The 25,865-nt window shown below is 38.2% G+C and overlaps 1 protein-coding gene and 1 long non-coding RNA gene across 4 annotated transcripts; one reads left to right on the plus strand and one right to left on the minus strand.

Moving 5' to 3' along the window:
- Window positions 1–6,294: 6,294 nt before the first annotated feature.
- LOC147874345 (uncharacterized) lies at window positions 6,295–24,176 on the minus strand. 3 transcript variants are annotated; one of them, XM_087345535.1, is made up of 5 exons: window positions 21,749–21,838; window positions 20,060–20,100; window positions 14,402–14,491; window positions 12,849–13,022; window positions 6,295–6,973 (listed from the first exon to the last, which is right to left on the minus strand). In XM_087345535.1, the coding sequence occupies exons 3-5, from the start codon at window positions 14,486–14,488 to the stop codon at window positions 6,431–6,433; spliced, it is 804 nt and encodes a 267-aa protein (XP_087201661.1). In that variant the 5' UTR covers window positions 14,489–14,491; window positions 20,060–20,100; window positions 21,749–21,838; the 3' UTR covers window positions 6,295–6,430. The 3 variants fall into 3 exon arrangements, with proteins under 3 accessions (XP_087201661.1, XP_087201660.1, XP_087201662.1); XM_087345534.1 differs by lacking the exon at window positions 20,060–20,100 and having other exon boundaries at window positions 21,749–24,176; XM_087345536.1 differs by lacking the exons at window positions 20,060–20,100; window positions 21,749–21,838 and adding an exon at window positions 21,559–21,735.
- On the plus strand, window positions 6,973–11,314 carry LOC147874346 (uncharacterized). Its single transcript, XR_015534293.1, has 2 exons — window positions 6,973–9,279; window positions 10,270–11,314. It is a non-coding gene; the product is annotated as an uncharacterized LOC147874346 (long non-coding RNA).
- Window positions 24,177–25,865: the final 1,689 nt, after the last annotated feature.

Here is a 25,865-nt window from a genome sequence, read left to right on the forward strand (position 1 = left end):
GCTATTTGTTCTCTTATAATTGGCCTGACAGCGAAAGGGACCACTCTTGAACTACCCGTGACTGGCTTAAGATCACTTAGTACGAACTCGTACTGAAAGCGGCGACACATACCTGGTTTCGAAGTCAAATACTCCAGGTACTTCAACAACAATTTAATTAAACTCTCTTTCTGAAGACTGTTGAGGTGTGCATTTGCATTAATCAGAGCGGTTACGTCCACAGCTTGCAAAGAACGTGGATCAGGGGAACCTATCCTAGTATTCTGCACCAAAATTGGATACATCAGACCTTCCTCTCCAACTCGTCTCTCACTACTATCACAATAAAAACGACGGCTATTTGCTACGTCGAAAAATTCGCCTTCCCAACGGCTACCATAATTCTCTTCATCTTCATCAAACTTGTAGACATCATCACCTTCTGTGGCATCTATAAACAAGGACCTTCGCCCTAAAACTTCACTTCCTCCTCCTTCTCGAACTAGGTTGGAATCCTGAACTATCAAATGATTGTTATTAGCAGAACTTCCCTTCAACTCCTGTCCATCGTTGCTCACATCACGTAACCGGTCACCTCGATTAAACAATTGCACTTTCTCAATTCCATCTAGCTCATAACGGAAGCATTTCCTTTTGAAGTCCAAAACAATCCCATACTCATTTGCATAATCGCAACCTAAAATCACTGAGCTAGTCAGTTGTGGGGACACTAAAAACACACTCTCAAAACTATCGCCCCCAATACTAAATACCACATAGATCTGATCTTTAATACGCCGAGTCTTATTGCCAAAAGCTGTCACTAACACTGTGTTGGCAACGGGTAAACTTAAAGTGGACACTCCTGCAGATACTAAGTCTTTATAAATACTTTCGGTCAAAAGGTTAACTTCGCTGCCTGAATCTATTATAGCATTGGTAGTGATATCACCGAATGACATTGACACCTGCGGACAATTTAATACATGGCTGTCATTAATATAATATATCACCAATTCATTCAAAGGATCCATATAATTACTACTACCGGAAATCATCACATCTCTAAATTTATCTCCCACCTCACAAACTACACTGTGCTTTGGGTCCGGATCTGAAGTTTCTATTGCCTTTGATGCGAACGGGGTTCGATCCGTAACGCCGCTCGACATTAGTTTAACGCCGGACGCTCGGATGGTCCTTGCGGTTCCTTCCTATCGGTTTGCCTTGTCGGACTGTGGTAAGGTGGGGCACCAGGGTTTAAGGAAGACCCTTCGTGTTTATTACGGTTGTCATCTTCCCTGTCTCTAGAAAAATAAGCACCTCTACCGTTGTTGTTCCCATTTCTATTGCTGTGGCTGTAACCAGAATAATTCTGCCTCCTGTCATTATACGTCTGTCTCACGTGCTGATGATTCTGGTTCTGCCTCTTATCGGGATTATAGTTCTGGTGATAAGTAGCCCTTATATTTGTTTTACTACCTGCTTCGTTAAACTCTAGCATTTCAAGGCGCTTCAAAACGTCTATGGCTTCCTGCACTGTAGTCAAGGGAACCCCCACCAGACACCTCTGTATGTTCACCGGGTAGTGCAACTTAATTGCGTCAATAAATTCGGCATCACTCATCCCTAGATATGAAGCCAAAACAGCATATTTAATCAGGTGCCCTGACATTGAGAGATTTGATTGCTTTTCATATTTGTCTTGATATATGGAACATTTCACTCGACTCTGTGTCGTCTTGGACCAAAACGTTTTAGTGAATGCGACTTTAAACTGCTCATAGTCATTTAATGTATGAGCCACAGCTGACATCCACTGTTTAGCAACAGGGTCTGATATTGACTTCAATGCTATAGCCAATTTTAATGATTCTGGTACCCCCTTCAACTTCATAAATTCATCAAGCTGGTTTAAATGGTAGATGGCGTTGATCTTATCGCTGTCTTCAAACATGGGTAGGGATAGATCAGCAGCACTTAAATAGTTATGTGCATTGTAATGGCGAACATTCATGGTATCATAACTCACATTACAATTCACATCACTCGCATTCCCTGAAATATCAATTGACCCAGACACCTGACTACCCAAGTTTTCAGCAGCCTCGCCGTGGGAACTGCTTTGACTGGCTGCATTGCCATTAGATGATCGTGAGAAATTTCCATTGCAAACAACGGAAGTCGGTTCTGACAACTTACCTTTTAAATGTTTCATTTCAAGGTTCAACTTCTCAAACCTACTGTCGTTAACGCAGTTAACCCTTTCAAATTCCTTGTTTATCTCTACAAAACGCTCCCCCTGCCGATGACTTTGTTTCTTTTGTTCTTTTACTATATCATTTCTGAGGTCCTGAACTTCATCAGTCAATTTTGTTAGCTTTTGTCCTAGATGTTCCTCATTTTGGATAACCCTACTGGTTATTTCTCCTGTTACCGAATTCACCTCAACGATGTGATGGTCTAACTTATTATGTAAATCATTTGACAATTCCTGCATATTCCGTTTAGCAGCTCTTAACTCCCCTTCATTATCATCTCTAACTTGTTTGATCTGGCAAGAAAATCTTACAGATTCTGAATGTAATTTATCTGAAATTTCTTTGTTTAATTTCGAATTTTCCCTCTCAACTCTCTTAATCAACCTTTCGTTTTCCAGTCTGACATCTTCTCGTATGTTATTTACATTTCTTTGTAAACTCTGTATCTTATTTTCTACACTTGAAATTTCCTTTCTTATATCAGAAATTTCCCCCTTTACGCTAGAAATTACTTCTAATTTGTCTGCCTTCATAACACTCATTAATTTAGCAAACATATCTTGGAAATAACTATGCGAGTCACTCTGTGGAACGCTAGTACAGGCCTGCTGCCCATCGTTCATTCTTAATGCAACTTCTTCCTGTTCCACTATTTCCAAAGACGATCCTAAACCCGTTTCTAGTCTTTCATTTTCCTCCAATGACCCTTCAACCCGACACAATTCTAATTTACCGTCTCCGAAATGTTTGCTCTCTTCTTCTGAAACAGTCACAATTCTGTTACGTAAGCTGCGGGTTGCCATTCTTCCCTCACTTCACCAACTAACCTTTTACGTATGACGCTGATGATCTGGTGATCTTCTTAAATGCGGACTCCTGGAGCGCTCGTAGCTTGCAGCTCTGTCCTTCTTGAACTTTGTTGGTGTTACAGTACGACTCCTGGTGTGGCCGTTGTTTGTAACTGTCGTCTGCTTTGTGATGGTGTTGTTGAATGTATTCAGCTGGCTGCCCTCTGGATCTGTTGCCGTCGTTACCACTTCGTGCCCCACAAATGGGCGCCACTTTTGCTATAGCCGCTCAGTTTTATAGGAGCTTCGCTCCTTGGTAATCACTTGACTCTCTTCAGGGGTGTTAACGGTATGTAACTCCCGACAACGAGAGGCTTCCTTTATTGCTGAATATAATACTTTATTTATACACAATTTAATTATTTAAGAATGAATACATATGTGCAGATGATAATACTTGGCTTTAGCCACAAGACGATGATCTCAGAACTGTTGGGTTTGCGTGCGGCTACCTCAAAAGTTTGTTGAAGAGTCCTCTCTCAACCTATTTAATGCATAAGGTCCAGCAACATTATCTGCTGAGTCACAATGAATCATCAAGTCTAACTAACTTTCTACACATTTCCGCCATAATAATATGACACTTGGGACTACACCCAATTCACGACAGTTTATTGCCCAGGTGTAGAAACACAAGACTCCTGGGAACCGAAGGTCCTCGGACGTCTTTGTCCTAAACAGTTAGGTATATGCCATGAACTAGAAGTAAACATCCCAGTATTACCCTCGAAACACAACAACAAGTTAGAATTTTGAAACGAAAAGTAAAAAAAGAAATTCAGCCTAATAAAATAATAAAAGAACTAAATGGTAGGATCAAATTACCTCAGCAGAAGATATAATTTGGACCGTTACAACCAGTAAAATGAAGAGCAGTGAATCGGTAAGGAGTAGGGGTGCATCGGTCCTCTCTTTCGTGACACTGACTGTCCAATTATACGCACAGACGTATTTCGGAAATCCACCCACAAATCTGAAGCGTTACAAATTGAACAAAAGCCGCGAAATGTATCTCCTCCTTCAGCGCGTCTACATTAGGTCTTAATGTCCTTTACGACTTTAGAAGCGATTACAGAATATTTCCAGGTAAATGCTGCTTTGAAGCAGAAAATGAAACACTGCTCCAGCAACGAATTTGTATGGTCCGGCGTGCTTCTACGCAGGCACTTTGCTGGACGAGTTCCTGAGGTCCCTGCGAGTGGCCCACCATTGGGCTTAATCGTGCTTGACAAAACTAGGGGAAACGCAGTCTTCAAACTGTCTGTTCAGTGCTCGAAGTTCATGAACCACTTCACGGAAAGAACAGAGAATTTCCAACTCGATTATTCCATCTCTGGGGCATAGCTTATTGACCTTTGCCGTCGCTTGAAGTCCAGACGCACCAGGTCGACCCCACAGGAACAGGCGGTGACAGTCAATGGAACGGAATGCCACGTCGAGGCTCAGTACAGGTAAGGAAGGGCCGCACTTTTATCCATAAAGAACACGCCACGACGCCATCTTCAGGTTCTACTGCGACACGCATGGAGGGGGGAAACAAGGGGTGCATACGGAATTTTGGCAGGGAACACTGGCTAGACCAGGAAGGAGATGGGAGGATAATATCAAGATGGATCGAGAGGGTGGACTGTGAGGATGGCAAATGGATGGAGTTGGTGTTGGACCTGCGGGTTCTCCTACCAGGGAGTTAGTTAGTTTGTCCGTCTCCAGGGAGCGCAGCGGTGGTGTAGCTGACCTGAAAGCGCTCGCAAAATAGGTCCAACGCACTGTGGCTGGCGATTGTGTTCATATACTTTATATTTTGTTATTATTTTGCAGAACATTTTTGAGAACGCCGATTTTCAGTGTTAGGTCCAATGGCGAAGTCAGAATACTGAACGCACTCACTCGGAGTCGCTTGTAAAATGCTCCGCCACAAAACTGGAGCCCCTAAACAGGTCTGAATTATACTTACGATATTTTTGGATGCTGGATACCATCTTCCGTGTTCAAAGCGGAAGGAAAGCACAAACAGGAAGTCTTGAGAGCTTTACAGTAAAAATGCGTCTTTCTAGCCGTGTATTGGGTCCACTTTTGTTCATCGCGTACGTAAATGATATTTGGAGGAACATTGAATCGACTATTAGACTTTTTGCAGATGACTGTATAATAGAAAGGAAAATTATAAATACTAAATACATAGAAAAGATGCAGATGGATCTGGACAGTCTGGGGGAGTGGGCGGTTGAAAATGCTGTGAAAATTAACCCAAGTAGAAGTAAGGCAGTTAGTTTCACGAGAAGTCGGGTGAAGGAACCACTAAACTATTCGTTACGGGACCAAATAATTCCGGAAGTGAGCAGTTGGAAATACTTGGGAATTCTCTTAAGCAGCGATTTAAGCTGGGCTGATCAAGTAAATTATACGGTGACGAAAGCCTGAAAGGCACTTCATTTTACAATGCGTGTTCTCAAAGAGGGAAATAGAAATAGCGTCCGATTCTGGAATATGGGGCGGCGTGCTGGGATCCTTACAGGGAGGGGCAGATAAATGCGTTAGAACGGGTGCAAAAGATTTGCATATCATAGGAGCGACTCAAACTGGGAAACCCTGGCACAGCGTAGAAAGATAGCACGTATATGTGCTCTCTTCAAAGCGTACACGGGAGAACGGGCATGGAAGGCAAAGGCCATACTACCTGAGCAGGGTCGATCATATTCGGAAAATTAGGAGCAGAAAGCAAAGGACAGATATAGGAAAATATTCCTTTGTAAATAGGACCATCCAACTCTGGAACCGGCTACCTGCTGAGGTTTTAGGGACTCTCTCCTGTAAACCAAGTTCTTTTAGGAAGAAGGTTAGAAAAGTGATAAATGAGGTGAAGTGAAGGGAAGTGAGATTAAGGGAGGTAAATCAGGGTGAGGATGGGAAGGCTTCATAAGTGTAGTGAAGTGAAGACAAGTTCCTGATGAAATGTGAGAGCATCACTTCATGACGTATGTAATTCATTTCTGTTACTGTCTTGTGTCCACTTGGTATTAATTTTTAAGTTATCTACTTTAGGTTATCTGTTGTGTTTAAATACTTGTGCCTTATGGTTTTGTAATCTTATGAGTTGTTTTATTTTGTGTGATGTCAGTTGTTCTGTTGTGTCTTATTGTAGGACCACTGCCACCAGGTAAAAACTCATTTGCAGTTAATAATAAATAATAATAATACATCACAAGAATATGCACACCCTGCACATGCATTGGATTATCCTATTAACGAATAGATTTAATGTCACTGAAATACAGAGTAGTCATTAAATAGATTATGCAGGTAAAGGAATCATTTATTATATACATCACATAAATGTGGCTGCTATCTACCATGTATAAGCAAATGCCTCACCAAAGAATCCTTACGAATGAACGATTTTTTACAGGTATCACAGAAATATGGCCGCTCCCCACTGTGGATGCATAGATGTTTCTTCAGATTACTCTGATCAATGAATGATTTGTTACATTCATCACAGGAAAATGGCCTTTCTCCACTGTGGATACGTAGATGTTTCTTCAGACTACTCTGATGATTGAATGATTTGTTACACACATCACAGGAAAATGGCATTTCTCCACTGTGTGTACGCTGATGTTTCTTCAAATTACTCAGATGATTGAATGATTTGTTACATTCATCACAGGAAAATGGCCTTTCTCCACTGTGGATACGTAGATGTGTCTTCAGATTACTCTGTTGATTGAATGATTTGTTACACACATCACAGGAATATTGCCGTTTTCCACTGTGCGTACGCTGATGTCTCTTCAGATTACACTTTTTATTGAATGACTTATTACACACATCACAGGAATACGGTCGCTCACCATCATGTAACAAGTCCTGTTCATTCGGAGGACCCTAGCAGACAAATTGAAAAAATATTAGGACAAATATTATTAGGAAGAAGAATGAAACTGAAAACAAGATATAAGAATGCTCAATAAATATTCCATTAGGAAAGTTATGTTCTTTTCATAACAGATTTATTTTCTCAGTGAGATAGCATTATATTTCCTATTTCATTTAGTTCCTGGCTACCTGCGACAAATAGGTTAATTCACTTGCCAAGACCGTAATTTTATACATAGCAAACAAACTCTTGACTGACAGCAAGCAGCAATGCAAAAGAGTTACATATTCAAACCACATATTCACATTCCATAACACAATGTCCGAGTTTAAGTTTGCTTCACCCAACCAGATTCACTGTTAGAAAACCCGAATCAAATTTCTTAGCCTGATGGGGAGAGAAAAAAGAGAAAATAACCAATCTATTTTTTGGTATCTAAAGAATCAAAAAGCAGATACACACTGATGTAGTCATAATGGTGACATAATATTATGCATTATAATGAATCTTCTAATAAAAATCTTTCAAACAATATAGTTTACCATTAACTGGGTCAATCTACAGTACAGATAAGAGTGAAAGGAGAATCTAAAATAAATAAACCTCAAGTTCACTCACACCCAACTAAAACAACGATTTTCTATTACTACTTGCATCATCTACTTATTAACCTCTTGTAATCCTTGCATCTCTTAATCCTGAGAACAGAATCTCATAAACACTGAACAAGTCGGCTTGGCAAAGAAAAACAAATGCAACCATTTTGACACATTCACAGCAATTTGGCCTCTGAGAATGATGCTAGTGACATCTAGATGTTTGGGGCAAGAGACCTCAGCTTCAGTAGGGTGCCTGTTTGGACGGCTGATGATGTCAATATGAAGAATGACAACTTAGATTTGCTCAGCGTCATTGCATAGCTAAATGATGACTGTCCACCACTACGACAAAGTCACTTCCACAAGCAAAAGCACACGTAGGCATTAAGGTAAACTACCAAATGCTGCCAATATGACACTGAACAAAACTGAAATGTTTCTTCAAATAGAAAAATTCCCTAACATAAAAAATATTTAAAATACAATTAGCTGTTTGTTCTCAAGTTCTTACATATGGATAGAGGAATAGGTACAGTGAAGATAACAGGTACATTTCTGTAGCTCTTAGTTTCAAATCTGCTTAAAAATAAATCAGGGAAAAGTCTATATTATGCGGGCCCCTAGTAACTACGTCACAGAATGTCTTCTGGCTGTGGATTAAAGAGAAGACCTCATGATGTAGGCGTAACTATTTCATTCTACATACATCCATGGAATTATTCTGGATTATCACTCAAGAATTTTATGTAATCATTCAGCACTGATCAGACATTCCACATCTTTCAGGTACTGGAGAAAAATCAGGAGTACAATGGAAGACATGTCAGCTATTTATAGCCTTCAGGAAATCCTATGATTCAGTTAGGAGGGAAGTATTATGCAAGTATAAGATTCAGTTCATCATCTACCTCCCCAATAATAATTTACATATCAGACCATAATATCCAGGATCTTATGAATACAGTGAAACCTCTATCCATCGTTCCCGGAACTATCGTTTTCCCGGATGCATCGTCCGTTTTGTTCGGTCCCGAATACATCCCATATAAAATAATGTTACATTTTCCTGCTTCTATCGTTCCTCGAACTATCGTTTTATCGCATCGATCGTTCAAAAATCTTAGTCCCGTCCCACAATTTTCCCGCAATGATCGTTTCTGAGAATTTAAAATGCTGGGTTTTGAGATAAATTAATACCGAAAGACGCACAATGTTTTTGGAATACACAGTAGCGATAACCTGTTATGTCGCCCAACCAGCACATTCTTTTGGAATGAGTGTCAGCGGTGCAGGGGTGATAGTTGGAGTGAATGGCGGTGCTCATTGCCAGAAATTTTAGGGTGCCCTCATATTTCGTTCCAGCGATGCCAGATGGCATGTGCAGTGTGAATTTCTTCACAAATGCTTTTATTACAAGTACAAAGGAAAGGCTGGCGGCACTTTTCATTCTTCTGGTTCATCTCGTTTCCAGCGGTTCAGGGTCTTCGTTGAGTTCGGCAGTAATAGTATTTCCATTCTTCCTGTTATTGTCCGCAAAGGGGGTTGGAGTGGTGAGGAAGAGGAAGACGACGAATGCGAGCCCGAAGCTTTGCCGAGTTTTGCCGAAGTACACGCTGCATTGGTGAAAGTGAAGTCGTTCTTTTATGCGCTTAATATTAGTGAACGTGACGAAGAAAACATTTTGAACGTGGAAAGTGCTCTGTTTGGTCTAAAACGTAAAGTTTCAACAAACCAGTTGTCCATTAAAGACTTTTTTGGTAGAAAGAAGTAACTTTGAAAGAGAAACAGTTTTTTTAAAAAAATTTAATGCTTTCCCGCATCTATCGTTTTCCCGCATTCATCGTTTTTATTTCCCACCCCCGCCGAAAACGATGCATCGAGGTTTCACTGTAATACCATATACAATATTTTGTATTAATATAATATTGCTGTAGCAGGTAACTTCTCTTTTAAAAAAGACAAAAATATCAAAATATATGTTTAACTCATTTTTGTATATTTTTCAAAGTATCAATGAAGGCAGCTTTCTAAATAAATATAATAATATAGGCAAAATAAAGAATGATTGGATTTCGCAAGGATTATAAATATCTTGCAAATGTAAGAGGAGTCATATCTACATCAGGAACAGTTAACACCACAAAACAACAGAATTCTATATTACGTACTGTAAAATCCTGAATGATCTTATAAAATAGGCTAAAAAGCAGTTTTACAGTATACTAATAACAAAATCTGGTAATAAAATAAAAAGGGAGAGAGGAAAGATAAATTTAACTGAACTGTTAACTACTTCTTTGGAAGTATGTGAGGTTAGGTTAAGTCATCATATGCACACTGGTCCCAGAAAAATCTGGCTTCAGGAAAGGTGCGTCCACTGAAGACGCAGCCTCCAAACTAACAGACAACCAAAAAAATGCTGGTTAGAGAAATTTACTGTGATTTAGCAAAAGCTTCTGACTGTGTAATCATTAAATTTTGTTAACTAAATTACATTTTCATGGCATTCAAGGAATAGTTGCAAAATGGCTTATCCTATTTAAGAGAGAGAATACAAAAGGTTTGAGCAAAATCACACAAAAAACTATCAATTTTTTAAAATTGGGGAACACCTTTTAAACTTGAACAGAACCTCCAATTGTAAGGTGCCATACGAGTTTCTACAGTGACAAACCCTGAATACCTGTTTGCTCATCTTTTTCCAGAGAGGCAGTTTTATGGCCAAAAAATGGATATATAAACAGCTCCACATTTATGGAGCAAGCATGGGAAACATCATGATACTAACATGCACATGTGCCTTGTAATAATCAGAAGCACATGGCTGTACTCCAACATCATGCGACAAATAACAAAGATCTGTAAAACTTTAATCATTATTTCTGACATTGCAAATAAATAAATAATTATAATTTCCAGCCAGATTGTGGGAGTGCATCACACAGGTAAATTGCAGCAAATATGCCCTATAAATGACAGCTGAATCAATATCTTGTATTTTCCTGGTGCTGAAGTTTTTCATCATGCAAGCGTTGGTCAAATGACTTTCACATTTCTCATAAGAACATGTAGATATGAATTTCATATACAGGCTTTGCAATGTATGGTTGAGTCAATGTACTGGGATATTAGCAGCACTTCTGACAACTGAAACATGTTTTATGATGTACACAGAAATTTACCTGAATGTGAGAAGCAACAGCAAGACAGGGAAAGCAATGCATTCAGTGTGGTTCAGAAAACCAGAACACAAGCAAATGCAAGATTATCAGAGACTGATAGCCTGTGTTGACATACATGGAGGACTTTCCATAGTGACGGTCTTTATCTATACATATATATAAGTAAAACTACAAACAGTGTCATGGTCTGTTAATGGTACAAAGTCAGTAATTGATTATATATTAGATAATAAGAAAACAGGAACATTAATTAAAGATGTTCAGATGATTAGAGTATATGACACATTACTTGAGATTTGAGTTTCTCAAACACCTAGTATGAAGATGGTCGTCTTCCACATAATCTGACAGAACTTTCCTGACGTTTGATGTGCTTGCTGCTTCTGTCATCGGGGCAATGACTCAACACCCTGATGATGTTATATTATTCTAGTTTACAATATAACAGTGTGATTGTATGAATGACAGTTTTATGCTCACCAATTTCACTATAAATGAGTGATGTATCACAAACTTGACAAAAATTCATATCCTTTATAAAAACAATAAATCTTAGCCTTTTTAATTATTTACTTTTTTGCATTTCATCACAGGAATATTTAATTGTACTGAATATTATTTGATGTCCATAAACAAAATAATATTTTTTGAGATGCTATTATACAAATAAAACAAGAGAATTCGTAGGGACAATTATATATAACTAACTAGATGGCTTACGGAACCCAAAGGTTCATCACCAAATTAACCAAAGCCCTCCACCAGTCCCTGTCCTGGGCCAACAAAATCCAGTATCCTTCAACTCATATCTCCCATAGATCCCACTTGAGATCATTCTCCCATCTATGTCTAGGTCTCCCCAGCGGTCTCATCCCCCAGGATTCCCGAACAATACCCGGTGAACATACCCTGCCCCATCCATGTGTGCCACATGCCCCACCTATCTCACGCCCCTTGACTTAATCACTCTGATAATACTGGGAGAGGAGTACACATTTTTAAGCTCATTTATATGTAATTTTCTCCATGCCCCATCATCTTCTCTCCTAGGCCTAAGTATTCCCCTCAACACCGTATTCTCAAACACCTGCAATCTATGCTCCTCTGTCAGAGTGAGAGACCATGTTTCACATCCATACAAAACAAATACATACAAAAATCACCTGCCAGCGACACGGTAACAACTTTAATTAAAAGTCACTTATATCGGAAGATTCAGGAGGATCTGAGGGACGTATATCTGTTCAGCATTCAGTAATATCCCTAATTATGAATCATGTGAAGGAAGAACTTTCAGACAGTAATCCAGAGATTTAGCTTATCTTTTCCTTTTAGTAATGAGTAACGTGCACTTAAACCTAAGTGTGTCGTTTACTGGAGAAGACCTCATTTGATCCAAACTGCCACTAACCTAAAATTGTCAGTAAATCACAATGAATTACCCAAAGACAGGAATACTGACAATGCATTTTACATTTGATAGTGTCTAACAATTGATGTAGCATCCCCCCCCTAAATACCTACCATTAAATCAAGTGTCTTACATTGATGCAGTCTCAATGTCAAGGCAATATAATACTTCAGAAAATTAACAATGTCCAACATAGTCATATAACAAATCAAATAATATTACAATTTTAGAGGGTCATCAATTATCCTGTTAATGGTCCTTAATGGAAATGGCAGTTCTATGCCACTGTAGTGATACATGCTGCAACAAAGTTAAAGAAAGAAAGAAAGGGGAATAAAAGTCACCACGAGAAAACCTTCAAACATTCATAGATTCACAAAAATGTGCATTGAATTCAATGGGAATTAATGCCATCAAAACAAGGCGTACTGGAAAGTGTGGACAAATTATCAAAGGCTTGTGTGGCTACATCTGTCTAAAACATTTCTTGTATTTCTCAATATTTAATATCACGTCTTAAAATAAAGCTAACACAAAACAGAAGTGATATTCCACAAACAGTAGGCAACAAATACAATTCCCTTCAACTAGTCTGTAACGGACCCTTCAAGATCTATTCAGCAGAGCGGAATTGCTTATGAGGACAGACAAATGGAGATGCAACGTGCCTAACGATGCTCACACAACTCACCGCATGCTCTGCCTTTATTACTGGAAATGTTATCATGATGACAGGATCCTCCTCCACTTTCACACCTCCATCATCCTCAACTTTGATATCGATGACTTGATTGTCATCATAAGAAGCCTCAAAACTCGTTTCACCATAAGAATCAGGTACAACTTTCTGTAAATTGATGGAGTCCTGTAAAATAACCATACTCATTATGAGTCTTGACTTTGCGCTCTCACTGCATGAAATGGAATAATTATCAATACAATTGTACTGAATCAAACTACTAGCAGCTGCGGAACATCTTTAATGGAGCCTGACGATGGTGCATTTTATTTACTATTGCTGTATTTCTTTACATGATCCATCACTTGATATTTTAAAACAAGATCACTACGTTCTGGGAACTAGATTTGCTCTGGTCCCATACAAGGGACTAATCCCAAAGGATTAATACGACTCTTCTATGGGAAAATCAGAAAAGGTATTTTCACCCACAGACAAGAGCAGATCCAGCTCTCAAAATATAGCGAATCTGTTTCAGAATATCAAACTATGGACAAAGTCCAGAAAAACACCAACATGCAATCATAGTAGCTGCTTCATAAAGATTTTCTTCCTTATAACTATCAAAACCATTACCATGAAAAGGATTTTTCTAATACAAATATCACTTCAATAGTATTGTCTCCATGTAATATGAAATCAAAGACATCCACATCAGTTTACCTGGCATGTTCATGTCAAAGCAGTAACAATGGCTCAACTGATTAACGCTTGGTTTATGTAATGAGACAGTAAAGCACATATTAAAAGGTCACAAAAAATTTTGTTACGGGGTTTATTCGATAGTTACATGTACACACCATGAATAAAGTGCACACAATAATGAAATTACATTTTGTATGTTCTGGACAGAAATACTGAGCAGAGTATCACATTAACGCTCCTCCCTCCCGGCCAACTTTATATATGAAGTCAAGTTAACCTCTTAAATATTTGGGTCTACAGAAACAAAGTCAAAAACAAAGCACAAAATGTTATGATACAATCTGCTTCTTCATTGAAAGTCTCCATGGCTGCAAATTTATCTCCTGATAAAAGTTTAATATTACATACTCAATGTTATCTTCCCATATGGAAAGAGTTAATGATGCTTAACAGAAATGACAACACTGTTCTAATATATCAGTGCAATTTGTATCAAGACACAAAAGAAATAAATTATAACCTTAAAACATTCATAATTCCTGTGAATTGTATAAGAGATTCAACAACAGGCAATATTTTGAATATGAACAAATTATGCAAGATTAATGGGCCACATCTGTCTAAATTATTTCTCAGTTTGGTCAATGTTTAATTTCACGTTTTAAAACTGATGCAACAGAAGTTTAAAATGGTATTTCATAAACACTGAGCAACAAAATTCAGTCCTCTGGCACCATTTTGCAAAGGACACTTCAAAATCCATTCACCAGAGTGGAAATGCTTCATGTGGAGATGGACAAGAAAAACACAATAGGTAATCCTACAGATTTCTTAAAAGTCAATTGTAGTGTACAACTCACCGTATGTTCAGACTTTATCAAAGGAAGTTTTGCTATACGATCCTCCTCTTCTTGTGTAACAGCAAAATCCTCAATTTTTATATTCATGATCTGCGAAAGAAGACGTTACACATCTCATTCTATGAACCAGGTACAACTTTCAGTAAAATTAAGTTATGCGAAACCTCCATACCTGATGCTGATCATGACCACGTTTTGTCCACTTACAATTTCCATGTAAAATGTAATCATAACGCAATAAGACATGATTGCAAAATAAAGGGCTAGCACAAGGATCGATAACCTTTCTTGGCTGATAGGTAACTTGGAGGAGCTGATAATTATAGCGAGTATTAAAAAAGAGCATCTATATATATCCGGACTGAAAGAATTAGACTACAATTGTGGTAATGCATGTGCTGTACGAACAGCCTCAAGAACAACTGAACAAATTAAACATGTAAAATGCAATGTTTCATTTCTTTACTGAACTAAGTCTGCTGAACAAACTAGTTCTCAGGCAGTCAAGAAATTAGCCGCATATACGGAACCCAGAGGCTTACAGAGTGAGTTCAAAGAGCGTGCCACTGGTTGCTATCCTTAGCCACAAGGATCCAGTCCTTGTGATTATATCCTACTTCTTAAACAACTATTTTAATATTATCCTCCCATCTATATCTTCATCAACCAAGGGGTATTATCTATTCTAGTTTTCTAACTGAATTCTTGTATTCATTTTTAATGTTTACATTCCCCACACATCCTCCTTGATTTGATAACCATGAATTAATATTTGATGTAGACAAATGATTAAGAAACTCCACATTAAGCGTCTTCTCCAGTCCCCATTATTTCCTTCAGTGTTCCAAATATTGTGCTCTGTACCCAACTGTCAAAAAGCATCAACGAATGTTCTTCCCTTAACCCTTCACAGCTGAAGTCGTTTAAATATCATTAAATAATTCAGTCAATACCTGCCTCAAAGGAAACACCACACACTGCAATTACAAGATCAATTAACTAACACATACTGGAAGCCATCTCTAGTAAGTATGACTGTACATCAAACATGTCGTCATCCTACAGAGCACAAAACAGTGACAATTACCCGTTCAATCAAGTAACAAAAATATCCATCATAAAATTAAGAATGAAAGTAAGAAATTAAATTCCACTTGGCAAACCAAAAACAAAAAATACAAATATAAAATGAAACAAATTTAACAACAGTAAACACAAAACATCAACATAAAAACAACATAATAGCACACATAAACAAACAAAGGACATAAGGAGAAATGGAGCACATTTGTATACACATGCAAACAAACATCGCATATAACAAAATTAAAAAAAATGCTGATAAAAATAGCTTTCCAAACCACTCATATCTTTAAAAAAACACCAAATACCTAAATCACAAAAAAAATTGATGATGGAGGTGAAAATAAACTAAACTGCACACTAATTATATAGCACAAAGAGATCACACACTTCAAGAGATGTTTGAAGAACATGTATGTTCAATATTGAACAATAGAGATCATCAGGTAATGCACATCATATCCATAATACGGGCCATAATATGGCCCCAAGGAAGATTCTTGGAAATAATAAAAACAGTCAGTAAAGAAAGATGTTTAAACTATTATATAAACAGCACATATACTGTACCCAAAACCAAACCAACAGCTGAACGATATCCACACAGTCATAACCTGATCTTTGACGCACTATACAAGCAATATTACCAACAGCACACATCCTCCCCCCTTACAAGAGGAGTTTGAAAAGTAATGCGACTACTCGCATTATCCACAATTTGTGGATTCCTGAGGCTTTGGCAGTTTCATTGCCAAAGCTATACATTTTTTGTTGCGTCCCACCAACTTCTCAAACACGTGCAGTAGGCCATTTCCAGACATCTTGAGTAGGGCAGCAGCAGTAGCTTCTTTATATTCAGTGTCATGTTTAAGCACTGGAAATGCCCAAAAATCACATGGAGCAAGGTCTGAACTGTGGGGAGGGTTTTCTACAGGTGGTCCATCGATGTCTTGTAGCGCCTCCGTCGCGACATGCAGGGCTGTGGAGTCAGTATTAAAACCTCCGTCTCTGGCTCTTTCAAAGAAGCTCAATATATATTAATAATGGAAAACCTACTAAAATAGTAAATGGTACCAGAAGAGATTTCATCACCACCACGTGGATCATCAGGCTAATTTTTAGACTTATAACATATACTTAAATTCACATACAATGGTTATTGCAGAAGTCAGTTGATTTGTAGACAGTATGCATTCTTAATCTTTATCTTACTAGCGTTCCTTGTCTGGGACGTAAATTGTGTACTCAGCCCTACGAACGGTCCTTGTGCGGAATGTGAATACTTGCATCATTGTAAGAAGACTTGGCTATGTCTTTTGGCCTATTTTAGAGGCTGCAAACATTGATTCACTTTAACTAGGGATTTGACAAGTTCAGCCTGAGCTGTCAACCCGGGAAGTATAATCATAAACAGCAATAAACATTGTTATTGTCAAGTGGCTTTCTGCTTCCTTTTCAGACCCCCTATTCAAAGCTACTTACATTCCTCGGCATGATGGGTGAAAAGAATGTGTATCCACTAAATTAGAGGGAAGTTATATTAATCTTTCTTCATGTGGTGGAAAGAAAATCACACACAGAGAATTTTCAACTTGCCCTAGTGAGAAATATGCTAGTACATGCTGGACAACAGCCACGTGTACACAGACCACCAGGTAGGCCAGCAAATGTTGCCAATCAAGTCACCAGACTGGACACTACTGGCAATAAGCACTGGCCTGTTCTATCGAATCGCCTGCGTAAGTGTGAAGTGTCAGAAATATGAGGTGGGTTTATGTGTGGACAAAAACTGCTTATTGGAATATCACACCAAGACGCAGCTGTAAAAGTATTCAAGTGTATTAAAGGTTAATGTGACAGAGCCAAAGTTACAAAGCATTATTCCCACACCATGTGCCTCAATGCATCATTGAATCTCAGCAAGCGCGAGGCCACTGGCGGCTCACACGGTAGCGAAAGTGTTCTTAAGAGTTCATAAGGAGGTAGGAGTCGGCACATTTTTACCGACTCCGCAGCACTGGCCACATGTGCAATATGTGGTCGTATATTGTCTTGAAGCAGACACCACCTTTTCTTCAAGAACTCTGATCACTCCTTTCTGAATTGCATTCCCCAAATAAGTTTCAAGTATATATTCATAGTAAACACCATTCTAAGTTAGCTTCTGAGGTAGCCAGTGCTGAAGAATAGTGCCTTTTGGGTCAAAATATAATATCAGCACCACTTTTCCACATGATGGTGCTTGGTCTCCCTCTTCGAGCGCCGTCAACCACCCTTTTGTTTCCATTTTTAAAATATTTCAAAAACTGAAACATTGTAGCTTGGCTCATTGTTTCTGTTCCATACACATTCTGTAACACCTCTAACGCCTCTTCATCGCTTTTTCTGAGCTTCACACAATATTCTCTTGCACATCTCTGCCTTCAAACATGAAATGTCGTTCTGTTCCACCAATGCAAAATAGGATTTTCGTACCAGAACTTTTACAGACACACACACCTTGGAAAATGATTATATATGTATTAATAGCTAAACACATTTGAGGAAACAAAACAGAATATGTGCGATCTCGATCAAGGCCACTAAAGATGAGTAGTGTTGCCAATCTCATTACTCTTCAAACTCCCCTTGTACATAGATCATATAGCATGACATTATACCATGATACACAGTGCAGTACACTCCTCCACAACAGACGACATATGAAAGCCACAAGACCTGCTGTAAGTGTTAATGCACCACATCAGTCTTAAATAGATTTAAATATATACACAAATATACAAAATGTTATTTATTACACATATCATTGCAGATCTTAAATACTCCACAGACATCCAATATCAGAGAAGATCGTATCAACAGAGAACACAGCAAAAAGCAAGATACCAAAATGCAGTAAACATATCTACATAGGAGGAACTGCGCCAACCCAACTTCATACGAGCATCCAGCCTTAACACGAAAACACAACAAAGCCACTGACGTTTGGAGTTCAATCGACACTAACAGTAACAGAAATGTAATATGAATATGGAAATGGAAATATATTTTTCACTTATACTAACTCTTGCATGTAACCTTCTTAACTATTTTAACAGGTGACTGTGGCATTGTAGTAAATCAGTGTTTATAGGGACATATACGAGGGTCGCTCATTAAATAATGCCCCACATTTTTTTTCTCAGCCAATAATGAAGATAGAAAAGTGTACTTTTACATGCTTGAGATTTGATGTTTCCCGCATTCGTGCATGGAGTTTTAAATGATTCCAACAGGTGCAGAGCTGTAGTGAACTGTTAAAATGGCGTCAGTGAACGACTCTCGTTACAAGCAACGAGCTGTAATTGAATTCTTTGTTGCTGAAAAATAAACTGTGGTGAACATTCATAAACGTTTGTGTGCTGTGTATGGAAGCTGTGCAGTCGATAGGAGCACCGTTGGTCGCTGGGCTAAGAGAGTAAAAGCTTCAGGAAGTGAAGAAACCAAGCTCCATGATCTGCCGCGCTCTGGACGTCCTGTCACAGCCACCACTCCAGACATGTTGAACAGCGCGGATGCCATTATTCGTGAGGATCGGCGCATCACAACTCGACAATTGGCCCAACAGTTTTCATTCAGCATTGGAAGTGTGATTGCAATTATCCGGATATTTGAAGGTGTGCGCAAGATGGGTTCCATGAAGTCTCACAGCAGACCACAGGATTCAAAGGAAAACAATTTCTTCTGAATTGTTGGAGCGTTTTGATGCTGAGGGAGAGGTCTTTCTGTCCCGGATCATTACAGGAGACGAAACCTGGATACACCACTTTCAGCCAGAGACAAAAAGGCAGTAAATGGAGAGGAATCATCTTCAATCACCGCGAAAGAAGAAATTCACGACAACTCCCTCTGCCGGAAAAGTCATGATGACTGTCTTTTGGGACAGTGATGGGGTCATTCTTGTACATGTGATGCCAAGAGGTGCGAGACGCATACATTGGGACCCTGAAACCCTCAAGAAGCGTTTCCGACGAGTTCGGCCTCACAAGCATCCAGCAGAAATTTTGCTCCTGCACGACAATGCACGCTCTCACACAAGTCTGAGAACCCGGGAAGAAATCTCCAAATTGGGTTGGATGGTGCTGCCCCATCCACCCTCCGACTTCCATCTCTTTGGAATACTTAAAGATGCTATCCGCGGAACAAGGTTTGAAGATGATGAGAGCGTGATTCAAGCAGTGAGGACATGGCTATGTGCACAGGACAAGAGCTGGTACCGGCAACGCATGCATGCACTTGTTCCACGCTGGCGTAAAACTGTACAAGTTGATGGGGACTATGTGGAAAAATAGTATGTGTAAAGGAAACATTGATTTATATTGTCACTAAATTTCAGCCATCTCGAATAAATATATTCTGAGAAAAAAAATGTGCGGCATTATTTAATGAGCGACCCTCGTATTATAACCCAATAACACAATTATGGCAGATAGGGCGTTTCAGCATACATATTAACATTTAAATATTGCACAGCACACGCTAAAGTATATCATGATAAACAAACTACCACTTTAATAACATTAGAGTGTACATTACCAAATAGTTTGTGAGAACAGACACGTTTTCCTTATCTTGTGCTGTTAAAGTAACGAGAAAAAAAAATTGGCAGGGTTGTAATTTATAACAAATTCTTCACACCAAAATATAAGATTCTGTCAAAACAGATTTATCATAATACTTGTAAGTGGAAATATTATACGGAAATAAATCTAAAAAAGATGTAAAGCAAAGTAAAAGATTAATAGAAAGAATTTATTACTCATGAAAATATCCAAATGAACACAATTATTATTATTATTATAGTTAATGTCTCTCTCTCGCAAACATGCATAAGTGTGTTTGCACATGCACACATGCTTTCAAACAAGATACCAATTTGAACAAATGCATTATATTTAATTTGTAACATCTTTCTGTTTAGTATTTATTTACAATTACTGGGGCACAGTTGTTCTACAAGCCTGAAAAAGGTGTCTATGTTACTTTGTATTACAAATTAAGATAATGAATATATATGTACACTACCCGATTCAGGCTGCAATTTGCATATGCATTCCCAATAAAAAGTCAAAAGTACTTATGTTCTTCCCTTTGGGTGAGAAACCAGGTTTCACACCCACACAAAATATTAAGAAAATACATTGTTGTTACAAATCCCAAAATTTGCTGATATACTTCACTGACATTAATAACTTTGGTATCATAGAACATGTAAGAGGTTAGATTATTCTGATCAATTATCAGTGCTTCATAGGCGGGATATTCAGCAAGCATTAATACACAAGCTGCGTACACTAGTGACCAGTGTGTGATTTGTATGAAACAGTTTGTTTTATCAAACTGGAAGTGCTGTATGATGCAGCGCGATTTTAGAGTGAGACTGCAGAGAAGGTCCGAAGAGATCAACTATTTAAAAGTGTGAAAAATATTGAACATACAAGTTCTGGGTTGGCAGAAAAATGTTTGTGAGGATACCAGAAAACACTGCATGTATACAGACAGCACTTATGCGTAGCCAAGGGAAATCTGTAAAATGGCTGCCACAAGAGCTTGGTTAAAAGGTTTAAAACAATCATCCATTTTAACCATAACAAGAAAAGACTTAAAAATGTTTGCTCATAAAATTCAGATCCAACAAGCAGTGACGGATAACAGTTATTCAACACATGTTGTTCTCTGAAGCTCAGTTTCACATAAATGGAAATATCAATAAATAGAACATGCATATCAGAGGCGCTGATGATCCCCATGCTTTGCGTCTGAAAAATGCAGTGTGGGACGCTATTTCATCAGATGGAATCTTCTCACAGATCTTCCTGGATGACATAAGTAATGCCGCTCGCTACTTGCAGATCTTTCAAGGCTATTTTGTTCAGAATGTTTAAGCCATGGAAAAATATTTTCGAACAAGATAGGGCAAGACTACATATGACAAATGTGATTTTAGACATTTGAATGACATTCTCATGATATGGTCAACTCTGACAGATATCCTGGATGATTTGGACTTGGATAAACCTGTCCAAAGTACTCACCACAACTGAATATCTAATCTTTTTCTTCAGGATTCCAGAAGGGCGGGAAAAACTAGTTCTCAGGCTGATATCACACCCACTGTGTTATCGGAATATTACATTAACAATCAATCAGTTAATAATGCAACAAGTACATACATATCCAAAATCCAAGTCTTTCTTCTCCATGGTTTTCCAAGTCACTACGTACCTCTACTTTCTGAAGAAAATCAATGTAGTCCCTTGAATTGAAACACAATATCCTCAGAAGCCGCCTCGGAAAGGATGAGACGCATGCGTGACAGCAAGTCATACGATCTATGAGGTTGTGAAACAGGATGGCCAACGAGAAAAAACCAATTCATTATACATGTTATGAAGTGACGACTACAGATGTTTCTTGTGTCATGCAATAAGCCTATATAGGCAAGTAAATGGATTCCTGTAAAATTAGGAGGAAAAAATGTATAACAAAATTCAAGAAAAAGAAAGAAAAGTATTTCACTAGTGTCAAAAGCGATGAAAAATGCTATTGCATTACTTACAACATAACAAAAATTATATTTGAAAAATAAAACAATAATTTACAATACAGAAGTGTCTCTCGAATATGATCTGCTTACACGAGAAAGTGAACGAATTCAATTTCTTACGTACAAAATACATTAAATTATTTCTTTATATTGGGAAGAGAAGTCACGGTTCGCAGTAAAGTTACACACAAATGGGAAATCGCAAATAATGATCATCACACTGGACTGAAATATATTGTTCTAGTGAATGGTCGGTGAATTGAATGTGTGAAAAGTTACGAACAAGAAGAACCAAAAATACATTAAATTATATACAACATACCCTTCCACAGGTGTTAGGAATCTTGTCACACTCTTTGAAAACGTGAACGTCGCAAGCATGGAGAACTCTCGAAGAAGATAACTTGGTTTTTTAGCCTTCTGGGTCATCTTCATAAGCAACGTTATGTTGATCTCACTGAATTAATGAGTATAACCTTACTTCTAAACTTGGTGCATTCAAAATTAAGGCGCATTACAAACCGAAATTTATCAACCCATTATCTGTACAAAAAGCTTTGGAACAAATATTAAACTGCTTTTAAAAAAACATTTCCCGTTGAAATTTTTTTAAAAACATATTTTTCCACGCAATGTCCATCGGCAACCAAGTCAGACGCAAACTACATCTGAATATTATGTTACTTTTTCGCTATATGAACGGGTTACATGCTTGGACATTTATTTGTTGCTATTGTATTTTGGTAATCGACTGTAACGACCTCTTCGTAGTGGGAACGAATGTTCGAGGCTTCTAATTAGTAATGGTAAAAATCAAATAACTGGTGAATAATTCGCACATTATAAACCATTCTAATAATATATATTACACTAACAAGTCAGTAAGGCAATTCATGATGAAATCCATAGATGATTAAATTCAAAGAATGCTTGCTATTATTCAGTTTAAAATGTTTTGTTCCAACTCCTAATATAATCACAAAGACTACTGTACTCAAAAGTGTAATTTTGGCATCGAGAGGACTAAATTCTTGGTCTGTGTCAATCGTCTGTGTTTTTAAAAAGAACACTGCCTTTCTGAAGCTCGATCTACTTCCTTCCTCAGTTTATAAAGTGGGGAATGGCACTTACTCAGTTGGGTCAGACGGAGAGTTCCTCTGTTACTGGCCCCTTCATAATTGATTTGTAATTTTGCAAGTTGTGCTGTATGGTTGAGGAACTTGGTCTCTCACTTTGAGGAAAATTGATAGAGGGCCTTTCAGAACAGTTCTTTGAGGAAAATATTTGCTCCTAAATGGGAGGGGAATGCATCACACAGAAAATTGCACAATGAAGAGCTTCACGGCCTATAAGATTAAGAATTAGTTAGATCTATACTACCTATCCCCCAAGTGCCTACATGGCATGTAGCGGGACAACTTTACTTTACTTGCCAGTCATTACAGTAGTTATTGCATCCTGCTTAAATTATCTTCATTGCCAGAGCACACATCCTTGTCAAGAAGTAAAACTTTTTTAAATGCGTCTTATCATGGATTGTGTGAACTTATCTCTACTTTATGTGAACACTTTGTTTGTATTTTGTGACATTTATATAACAGTATGACTTGTATGGTCATCTGACTAACTTATGGATTCATGGAATGTAATAAAGAAGTATGTATGTAGTTCCATGTTCAGGATTATGACAGCTGGGTTCCCTCTGGAAGGCTGCCATGCAAATACTTCATTCATTCTACAAATAGTAAACATATTGTTCTGAACACATTTCTCCTGAACTGCTTTGTAATTTTGAAAGTAAGACTGTGAAGTGACATGGTTACTTAAAAGTTGCTGCTAAACACTCCACAGGAGAAACAGCATTATAAAAATTTGATTTTTGTTCCTGTAGGGATAACATATCCACAAACTATAATTACTTCTTGCCTTTTATGTAGAGTCTGAATGAGCCTGAAGCAGTGTTGATCAACACCTGGGCACAGCATAACTAGCATATATAGTCCTTAAAGGCATCACAATCATCGACCTGTGACGATTACAATGCAGGAATGAATTTCCAAACCTACACAGTAATACTTAATAGATTTCCGTCTTCTGGGTTGTTGCGCTGTGTAGTCTGGTCGATGTTAACCTATGTTTCAGAGGTCATACTGCCTCTGTCATGGTTAACATCGACCAGACTACACAGCACAACAACCCAGAAGACGGAAATCTTCATACTCACCGCTGTGAGAACCTCAAGTCTTACATAATACTTAATACTTTCCTTACATGCATTTGTCATTTCCCTGAGGTTTCCTACTAACTGTGAGAATCTACCTGTATCTTTGAAGTCCCACCCGTGGCTCAGTTTATGAAAAAGGTAAAGACGGTGGAGTTATTCGTGTACTTTATTGATGACTAAGGTATGAGAACATATCCATGTGCTTTAACCAATCAACCTATGATCAGATATGACAAAATGGAACTATAGATCCATACATTTTTACTATTGGCACTACATGGGGGTGAGTGATAAGATTCAAGCCCTCAAACTCAACCAAGACACTTGTTGGAAACAAAACACACTTATGTACTTCACATATTCCTAGCATGTATCATCTGAAGTTTCCTAGACAAGGTTAGTATATTATCCTTTGGTAACAAATAGTGATTAGAATATAAAATAAGCAAACAAACAACTATTAACACTATAAAAAAGACACTATTGCCATACACGTTTCAACCTCAAGAGGTCATCATCAGTGGCATAAGGGAAATTAATTCATTTAATCAAATGACATAAACTTTATTTAGAAAATAAATAATGATAGCCTTTTCTTTGTTACACACAACTCAAGTCCTATATTCCGTATTCCCCGACATCCTCAAATTTCCAGATGACGATCTTTTATCATTTGCACATCTTCTAGCCCCCTGAGTACATGCTTGTGTGTGTACTTTCCTTTCCCACTACTTTTATTGTAAATTGTAAATTACCAGAGACCTGTTTTCTTTCTTACTAGGTCCCATATTCTGTCTCTTAATAAGCGCACAAATTTTGCTTACACAAAATGTTTTTTTTAAAATGTCATGTGGCCTGGCCATGGCAAATATAACAGCCATGGATTTACAAGATCAAATTCTTATATCCAATCTATGATGACACTGCACTACAAATCTAATCCAACACAGAAAGAAACTTTTAGCCTTTCCCATTTGGGAATAAGATATTTAAACCTCCCATACTACATGAGTGCAGGCCAAGCATTGACTCTTCTTCTTCTTCTTAAAGTGCCTATCCATTCTGGATGTTGGCGATCAACAGAGCAATTTGAGCTTTACTGGCTACTACTTCAGACAGCCCTCCAGGGGACATCGAGAACCAAGTTTCTAGGTTCTGAAGACAGGAGATTCTTTGCCTGCCAGGTCCCCTCTTCCCGAATACTTTTCCCCGGATTATCAGTAGAAGCTGCATGTATCAGTCACTAATTCTCATGATATGACCGAAAAATTCCAACTTTCTCTTCTTTATGTTTTTAACAACCTCGACGTCTTTGCGGAGTTTCTCGAGAACTTTTTTGTTGGTTACACGGTCAATCCAGGAAATTCTGAGAATACGTCAGTACAAGCACATTTCGAAGGCCTCCACATTTTTGAAGAAGCTTCAGTCAACGTCCACGATTCAGCGCCATATAAAAGCAGAGAGAATATAACATCTGAGTAGTCTTAACTTGGTGTTTAAGTTTAAGTCTCTACTCCTGAACATTGACTCTGGTGTTTAATAATTTATGGCAAGCTGCTCTGACATATGGC

The sequence above is a fragment of the Zootermopsis nevadensis genome, unplaced genomic scaffold, assembly GCF_977971745.1.
Source record: "Zootermopsis nevadensis isolate Lab colony 2312 unplaced genomic scaffold, Znev_1.0 Znev_ptg000009l, whole genome shotgun sequence".
In the NCBI taxonomy this organism is placed as follows: Eukaryota; Metazoa; Arthropoda; class Insecta; order Blattodea; family Termopsidae; genus Zootermopsis; species Zootermopsis nevadensis.